The 9680-nt window shown below is 41.0% G+C and overlaps 1 protein-coding gene across 3 annotated transcripts in view; it reads right to left on the bottom strand.

Annotated features, from left to right (window-relative positions):
- Positions 1-9680, bottom strand: part of MFSD6 (major facilitator superfamily domain containing 6) — a 66984-nt gene that overhangs the window by 39838 nt on the left and 17466 nt on the right. For all 3 annotated transcript variants that reach the window (XM_037043753.1, XM_037043752.1, XM_037043754.1), the window contains one exon: positions 7614-9196. In XM_037043753.1, coding sequence (XP_036899648.1) covers positions 7614-9145 — 1532 coding nt within the window. In that variant the 5' untranslated portion in view covers positions 9146-9196. The remainder of the gene's footprint in view (positions 1-7613; positions 9197-9680) is intronic.

Consider the following 9680-nt stretch of genomic DNA (forward strand, 5'->3'; position numbering starts at 1 on the left):
ATTATATAATTGCAATCTACCAAATATTTCTATGGCTAAGTAGAAACATAATTAGCCAAATTGCTTAGGTTTTTGGCTTACACAAAAAAAGCTGTGTATAACTCAAGATAAATTAAACAGCTCATGCAACTAAGAATGTGATTCATACTCAGAATCACTGCCAGTAATAAACTTTATGATTTCGGGGATGTCACTTGGATTTTTGGTACCTTAATTTCTTTTTATAGAGAAAGAGATATTATAATTACTAACCAAATCAGGGCTGTTGGGTACAATTTGATAGGAGTTCCTAATGAGATCCTATCCATCTGCACCAGATCTCATGTTTAAAAGAGGGAAAATAAGACCTGAGACTATGATAATTATATAAAGCAGACTTTTAATCATTTATATTTATGCTACTTAGGGAAAATATATGGGCAATGTACATATTAGAGGCACAAAGTTTCAGTACTTACCTAATGTATTTTGATATAATAAGTCTCTTTAAAACATACACACATATGTGGTTCTTCTATATGAAGACAATTATGTCGACCCATTACACATAGACTTAAGCTTCAAGCTATTTTCCAATAGAAAATACTAAATAAAAACATAGAGACTACATATCTCTAGCATAAGAATGGAAAATTGTGAAAATTCATTTCCATATATACTTAAAGAAGTTAAATATTACAGATACAATGCAGGTTCTCCTTGTCCTATGTCCTCTTTGTCCCCCATGCCAGTTCCCTTCTTTTTACGTCCTGTCCAGAAAGCTAAAGCTAATATGAATTTGGAATGTACTTTCCCCCTACAAATGAAAATGTCCTTCAATACTTGTAGATGTATCCATAAAAATATGTATAAATTGTGTTCCACTCCAAAACTGCTTTTTCCCCCATTCAACATACTTTTGCGAGCTTTCTATGTTGACATATCGATCTAGTCTGCCTCTCCTAACTTCTGTGTAAGATTCTGTCTTACTACAATGACAACACCACACTGAACACATCCATTTCCCATTTGATGGATATTTAGACTGCTTCTCTTTCTCTCTGCCAGAAAGCTGCAGTGTGCAAGTAAGCATCGTTGTACAGGTGTGTAAGTGTTTCCAGGTACATACCTTAACGTGCAATTTTCGGGCCACAGAAAATGTCCAACTTGAGCATTACAATGGATTGCTGAGTCAGGCTTCAGAGTGGCTATCTAGGGAATGAACCTGTGGGGGCCGTCCTTTGTCTGGTGCACACTTCAAAGACCACCACTGTGGCCCATGAGATGGTGAGAGGGGCTTTCACAACCACAGAAGCTACAGTACATTCAGAGCTAGTCCTGTTCTCTTTAACTCAGTGACTGCTTCAGTCAACCCAGCTACCAAAAGTGGAAGAGAAAACAAACCAAATACGACGCCAATAACTGAAATCCCTGGATTTACTTGTACTGTCTTGCAACAGTGGCCTTTTGTTCTGAACTAGGAATAGCTCAATGATCAGCAATGTTCCTATTAAAGAGTCAAGCTAACAGCTATGACATAATATATTTCTTTGCAAAGATGTTCTTTTCAAGGAACTGTATGCCAGCTATTTACAGAGATGGCAGCTCATTGTCACTAAGCCCTAAAAAATGGCACAAAGGAGAATATAAAAAATCTACAGTCATCATAAACTGGAGTGGGGGAATCTCAATTTGATCAAGATGTTTTTGAAGGGGAATGCCAGTTATTTTAGAAGCCACATGCATTTTAACTTTGCAGCTTTAATGGTTTGTACACTCTGACATTGTAGTAAGTCACTATATTTTTATCAAATTCAATGGGTCTTGTAGTTATGAACAACATAATATATCAGAAGACTAACAAAGTAACAGTAAAAAAAAAACCCGAACTCTTACTACATATCACTCACTGTTCCAAACAATTGCTTTATCTCAATCAGTCCTCATTAAAAAACAAACAAGCGACTCCTAAGAGGTAAGTACTAGTGCTGCCCCACTTCCAGATGACAAAACAGAGTTATGTAATGGTCCAAGGCCACATGGTTCCAAGCTGCAGGGCCAGGTTCCCAACCAGGCAGTCTGTCTCCAAGCCCAACTCATGCAACCACTGTGTACCACTGCCTTTCACAGATAAGGACAGAAAGAAGCCTCCTAGGACGCATATGTATTTCCTTTTTCTACTTTCCATCTCCTTTCCTTTTCTTTCTCTATCTCTTTCCCTTCTATTCCCATTCCCTTTAGTTTTTTCCCTCCCATGACATGTCTTTGGACTGCTTACAAACACTCAGAGAAGGTGCCTGGTGCAGGCGATAGTCCTGGAGGGGTGCCCAGAAAGTCATTTGCTATTGAAGCAAGATGTGGACATAGGTTACAGTAAATAATATACGACATAATCCTTCATAACCCCAAACATTCTTAAGTATGAGGATACTTACTTTAAGACATAAAGCACAGACCAGCATTTCAATAAGATCAGAAACTTGAAGTAAAATCTTGGAAACAACCATAACTAATCTTCTTTAGCCCATTTCTCTTCTTCCACAATATTTATTTGTTGATCTTATTCATGTTTCTGGTTTTATCTACCCCAGATCTGTATCCCCAATGCTAACCTCTCCCTGAAGCTTCAGGCTTCGAAGAGTCAACTGTGCCAGACATCCCACCTAGATGGTCCAACTTCAAACTAACCCAACCCAACTCTGAATGCAGATGGCTCCCCCAATTCTGCATCCCCTTCCTGAATTTTCTCTACGATATAGTGAAACCCAAGCTGCAAGCGTGGCGGTCTCTCCTCGTTTCCAACATCCAAACCGTTCTGCCAACTTTACCTTCCAAATCCCTCTTCCCTCAGTTTCTGTTGCAACTGCTGCAGTTCGGGCCTGTATCACCTCCCACTCAGACTATTTTAAGAAACTTCTCAGTAGGCTCCCTGCTTCAAAGTTACCCACTGCATTGCAAATAAGTGAAAATCTATGCCTTCCCACCCCCGCTGTAAACTTTGCTCTGGTTCCCTACTGCCCGCAGGATAAAGTACGGGTTCCTCTTCCTCAGACCAGCACCCATCCGGCCTTCAGTCTCCCCTGTTTTCTCCAAACCCCATCCTTTTAGTGCTCATATCTGCACCTTATTAATCTGGGATTCTCGAAGCCTAAACAACTGTTCCACTAAATTAAGCAAATATGTAGGGTTTTGATTTTCAAATAACAGATTAATAGTTGCTCCTTTAGAGCATCTACAACTTATAATTTCAAATGTACTATGAAAATTAAGCCTTTAAAAATTTTTATTGTAGACCAGTAAAAGTTGTTTTTAAGGACGAAATAATACTCCATTAAAAAATAAAAAGGAAAAAAAAGTTGGTTAAGGTCTACCATCTTTTTGTCTTTTAATCAAGAATTGAGTTACTCTATTTCCATTCTGTTCCTTCACTGCGATAAAGGACGTCACTGCCATCAGAAGTCTGCCTAAGCAGGTAGGGATTGGGTATGAGTTGGGATCTAATAAAAGAACCAGGCAGCAATCTGGCTTAATTCAAGGGCTTGGTTAGATAGGTGATAAAAAGAGCTGAGAAGCCTGTGTATGGTGAGAGAACCACAGCAGCCTCCGAAGTCTAGGTCGGAAGGATGAAGGGGCAAGGCCACCGGAGCTCAGGGTCACCCTCTGTGAGAGGAGCCATGTGAGATGCAGCAGCCGTCAGAGACATCGACTGACAGGGCACAGAGACTCCTGATTTGAGGAGACAGGGCTGAGAGTCTGGGGCGAAGGGCAGAGTTCCGGAGTGGAAAGAACTACAGAGAGAGCTGCGGAGGATTCCGCCGCCGGAGTCTTCAGCTGAGGAATGATCGACACGTGCATGTGTGGAAACTAGCAGAGGCCAGGGAAGGAACCACCTGAAAGGATCAGAGGGAACATTCTCCTAAACTCACAGAAGACACCGCATGAGCTAGAGTTTCCTTCCATCTGTATGAACCCCCAGCTCAGTAGTCGTCAACCTTGGCTGCACATTAGAATTAACTGAGGACCTATTAGAAGCATGAATGCCTGGCCATGCCATAGAGAGTCAGACGTAACTGGTCTGGGTTATTCGCAGTTTTTAAAGCTCTCCTGGTGAGTCCGTTGGTAGGGCAGCGCCGCACAGGCTGGACCCCGACAGAAGCCAAGGAGACCAGGTCCTGGGAGGGAGAAGTAGCTTTGGAAATCAGCACCCAGCCACGCAGGGTGAGGAAAGGATCTGAGACCTGAGGATCCAAGGTCAAAATGGCACAAAGAGGTGGACAGACAGACACTACAGAGGGAATGAGAAAATAAGAAAAAGAAATTATAAACAAGACCCTCTCTAGATCCTTCAGTGGCAGCTCAAATTCCGCTTTCTCCGTGCAGCCTTCCCTGATCACCCCGGTTGCAGTGTCCTTGTTTTTATAATGCTGACTGCTGTTCCTCCAGTGGAGAACCCTGCATCCCTCCTCAGCGGGCAGCCCTGCATCTTGCTATCTGTCCTGGGCCTTCCTGCAGGGCCCCACCAGGAAGGCCTGTCTGTTCCTCCTCTGGCTCTCTGTCTGCATCAAGTGCTTCCTCCCTTCCCAGTGGACTGGCTGGCTCATTTGAATACTTAGCTACTATTATGTAGTAATTAATGGCTAATAATGGTTACTGAGATTTTCCTGTGTCCCTTAAAATGGAAATAAATTTAAAATAAAATAACATAGGTGGTGGCCTAATATTGGATAGTAATGGTTTACAAATTTACAGATGATTAATAGCAATGTATTTTTATCACAACCGTATTCATGGCTGTTGGAAACATTCAACAAGATATTGAATACACCCTTAAGATACATTTATAATTCTAGTTAAATTAACCTAGTTATCATCTTTACAAAAATTAGCTTAGGAAAATACTTGCTATAAATTCCAAAGTCTTGTATCTTCAGATCAAAAGAAATTTACCTTTTTTTAGTGGAGATACTAAGCATTTTCCTATTTGCCTGAGAAAGCTGCTTCCCAGAGGACAAAAATCCAAGGTCAAATTCAGAAATAATTTACTGTGTGTGTGTGTGTGTGTGTGAATGTAGACTTACAGACAGTTTATTCCCTGAAAACCTGGGCCTAAACTGTAAGAGGTTAAAATACAAAATGGATCAAAATGGTGATGCTATTTTTAAAAATTTATTTTCTGGTATGAACTTTTCTTTATTATGGATCTTTATAAAGAATTTGTGGAAAATCCACTTCTGACTACATTAGGATATTAATAATTTTTATGGTAGTGCTGACTACCACGCCCAAGCAAACTCCCAATGACACAGGCAACCCTGGAAAAGCATATATGCACATGTAAGGGCCACAGAGAGATCTCAACTTACGATCCAAAAAGGAAAACATAAAGACTGAATTTATAGAAAGATAATTTCCCTTCACCTATTATTGAGGTATGATATTACCACCACATTTTCAAACCCCCAAATCTCAGCCACCACCATCTGTCTGACTGGGTTCCCAAAATTTTCACCCCCAAAACAAACCCATATTCATTCTATCTGAATATGTGGGCATAGTCTCACTACAGCTCTCAGAATCTTTTAGAAGAGTTAAGATAATGTGCTTTACTGGACAGAATTAAAATCCAAAAGAGGTAATAATCACAGACTAATGGAAACCCAGTAGGCTCTTGGGAGCAACAATGTGACCACAAGAGCCTTCTTCCATCACATAATTAAGAAAAGGAAGATGCTTATTGGACATAAAACCAAAAAAATTAAGGTCAAGTGAGCCATAGGTTTTTAAATGATGAGTAAGAACTAATAATGCTTAGGAAAGAAAACCCTACATGTAAGCTCATGTAGTTACGAAAATAGGTAGTAAACCTTCTAGATTTCATCCTGTATATACACATCTCAGACAAAAGGCAAAGACAGAAAAGACATTTCTTTTACTGTCACTAAAGTGAGAAGAACCTAACAATGTCTTTGAAAACAGAACCTATACCCCAGGGGTGTCAAACTCATTTTCACTGGGGGCCACAACAGCTTTGCAGTTACCTTCAAAGGGCCCAAATAATTTTAGGACTGTATAAATATAACTACTCCTTAACTGTTAAGGAGCTGAAATTACATTCGGCCCTTTGAAGGCAACCGCAAAGCTGATGCAGGCCCCAGTGAAAATGAGTTTGGCACCCCTGCTATACACATATTCTGTCCTCAGTCAATATTCAATTCATTCTGTTAACTGATTAAATAATGACATCTGGGAACTCCTCTCACTGGGAAGACCTAAGTGGGTACCTTTCTGGAAATAAATGACTGATTTCAGTAGCTGAACTGAGATTACACCCGTACACCCAATCCGAAGAGAAGTGTCCGGGGCACCCTGGTCAATCCACATGGCTCAGAGAATGTAAACATGCCCTGGACAAGGTTAAAGCACATTCCAAGTCCTTGATGTAATTAAACTCTTTTCAGATCGTTCCCACTGAATGTGACTTGGGGACTCTGTGGATCTGGGAACCATCCACAGTGCCTGACTTTGTTTAGTGACAACAAAGGGGTCGGAGATTTGAGAAAGGGAAAAGAACAGGGCACGGCCTCCAAAAGCAAAACCAAACCAAACAAGAAAAAACATTTACAGTTGTTTGTGGGGAAAAGATGATTCTATGTTGAACCTTTACATTAGAAAACATTTTCTTCAGTGAGTTAAAGGGAAACTAGAAGAAAAAAGGTACATGTTTCTCGGATCTTGTCAGTGCCTATTTCTCCTTTCCAGTCCGTCACAGAAACAGCAGGCAGAGAGGCTACCACACAGACACAGGCACACCGAGCTGCTGTTTTCGTTACGGCAAACTTCCAGTTTGAGGGACAGACATGCCACGCTTTTCTGTGACGCACAAATGCTTTAAGTGTAGCAGCTCCTCATTGTAGAGCCAAAGACAAAGTAAAAGACATAAAGTGCAAGGCACTCCATCAACCTCATTAATGGTGAGAAACATTATACAGAAGAAACACTAGGCATTTCCATTTTTTGACTAAAAAGATTCCATGGAAAATTTGAGATCCAAGGAAGATTTTTAAATGCCCCATACCTTCAGGGGAGATAAAATACAGAAACTAATGTCATAATCAGGAAAAAAGGATATAAGAATTCTCATCCATGTAATACCATGAATTAGAGATTATGGTGGGTCTCATCATAGCCTTATTTCATATAATAGGCATCTTTGTACACAATACTTTCAGGGTCCATCAGTGTCATTAAGTGGCTGAGAATAACTGAAGGCTAAGAAAACATAATCCTCTCTATCCTCTTACACCTCCTTCACAGGTGCCAGAGATGGGCAGACCCTTCCCTCCAGGTCTGAGGATAACACAGCTCACTGAACTGGTGCTCCTGGGCCTCCACACATTTATTGAGTCTCTTAGCATACTGCCAGGAAGCAGCCTGTTTGTTTTAGATAATCCAATCAGGTTCATTACTTTCTCCCTTTTTTTTTTAAAAGGGAAAGCAACAGAAAGCCCCATTCACACCCCAATTATAAACTATAACCCCCAAATTATAAAATCCGTAAGTGGGATCAAAGGAACTGTAAAACTATGAAAAGACAAGGTCCAATTTCTATGGGGCAGATACAGTAAGGGTCTTACCTGATGTGGCCAATCAATTCAATAAGCTTGTGACTGAAAAAGTACGCCGTCAGCTCAGACACGTGACTCAGGACTGAACACACTCCAAAAAGGGTTGTGGTCCCATTCAGATCCTCCAAATGCCAGTAGAGGAAAGTGAACACAAAGCCGTATCCAAATCCCATAAACCATGCCACGAACAAGACCGAGCCATACTGCACACTGCAGAGCAGTCTGATTAAGTCCCAAAAGCTGAAGGTCTGTGAGTGGCCTGTCGTGGTTGGTGTCTCCTCAGAGGATTCTGTGGGGCTGTTCCTCTCCACATGAGGGATTTCCACCTCTTTTCCTTTGTTTTCATTATTTTTGAAGTGGTTGTAGCGAAAGCGGAACTGAGTAGCAACAATCAAGGCCATGGTCATGAGAACTCCGAAGACAATGAAGACAATCTGGTAGTTCCGGTACTCAGGGGGCTTACACCCCTTTCCATCAACGAGCACTTCTATGTGGGTGTAGTCAATCCCGATGCCCACGGACAGCATCGCCAGGCCCCAGCCCAGGGAGCCCCACATGCGCTGCAGTCCATAGCGGTCTCTGTGCTTCCCCAGGTACTGGAGTGTCACTGTGTCCACGATGGTAACAGAAGAGGCACTGAAAAATTCTCCTATTATGACAACTACCAAGATCACCAAGAATATAGCTTCTACTTCTTGTTGATCATAAACAAGTGTGACTTGGTCAGAAGGTAAAGATTTGGTGGTAGCAACAATAGTAGTGGTTGTCCCCCTGGTTACATTTCCTGGGGGGGCAGGGGTTCCAGTGCTTGGGTTCAAGGTCAGATCCGTAGTATGGTCTGTAATTTCATCTGTCTGAGGCTCCACAGTGGGTGCACTTGTCTTGTCTGGAGCTGTTTCGGTGATATTGAGCTCTGCTCCCAACATCACTGGCCCGGTGGGAAGAAGCAGGTTTCTTTTCTCACGCGTTCTTGGTGATGTGATAAGGGAAGAATTCGTTGGCAGAATGGTTAGCAGGTGACTTGAATTGGTGGGGTGAGCTGTTGGGGGAATCTTTGGTACGCATCTCAAGGTGGCAGGTTTGACAAATCCAATGCCAAGGTTGAATAAAACCCAACACAAAAGAGAAAAGAGGAGAACAATTTTGCCTTTTTTAAAGCGATCAGCAACTACACCCCAAAAGGGGGCACTGCAGAATTCAATGAAGTATCGAATACCTACTAGCAATCCACTCTGGCTTGGTGACATTCCCAGCTGTTTATAATATACAGGCAAAAGTGGGTAAAGAGAACCATATGCAGAATAAAAGAAAAAGTAAAAGACCTTGGAAATTAGAAGATCATTGTTTATCTTAACACAATGTTTCTCTATCCAGTCTATTTCCTCATCAGGAATAGCAGCTGTTTCTGTGGAGGAGGGTGTTTCATTGGAAGGTGGTTCTGGTTCCCTGGAAATCCCATTAAAAGGATCAGCAAGCACATATTTTCTCTTCTGTTCCTCCTCATCATCAGTTAAGATGGCAACTTTATCATCTGTCGCCATGGCTTGTCTCCACCATCAGAAAGTGTGACCTTCAAAATTTTGATTATTGATCTGTGAAGTAAAATTTAAAAGATGGCTTAGTAATGAAATTGGTAACATTCAAACATAAAGCTTCACCTTGCAGGAAACAAAGGAGTTTGAAACTACAGCTAAACAATGATAATTGTGAGAGTGAATTCTCATCATTTATCACTTACAGCCATATAATACTGATTTTTTTAAGAAAGCTTTCAAAATAGCAAATATTCTTTGTGGCCATTGCCTGAGTATATCATCCAATGGCAGGTTTATAGCGCAGGTTCATTCTCAGTCTTTTCACTGATTCCTACAGAAAATGTCCAAATGATAGTGATTATGTCTAAACCCAATGTAGAAACCTGAAAATAAATAGTATTTATAGTTTCTTGGTTTTACTCTTTAAACATATCCACTGAACTATGAAGTCTAGAATTTTTAGGAAATAAAGGCAGCTAAAACCATTCCATTTCTACAAAAATACAGAAAGCTCGTAACTACAACCACAATGCAATGAGAA

Source organism: Sturnira hondurensis, unplaced genomic scaffold (genome assembly GCF_014824575.4).
Source record: "Sturnira hondurensis isolate 20B ecotype Veracruz unplaced genomic scaffold, ASM1482457v3 Scaffold0004136, whole genome shotgun sequence".
Taxonomy (NCBI): Eukaryota; Metazoa; Chordata; class Mammalia; order Chiroptera; family Phyllostomidae; genus Sturnira; species Sturnira hondurensis.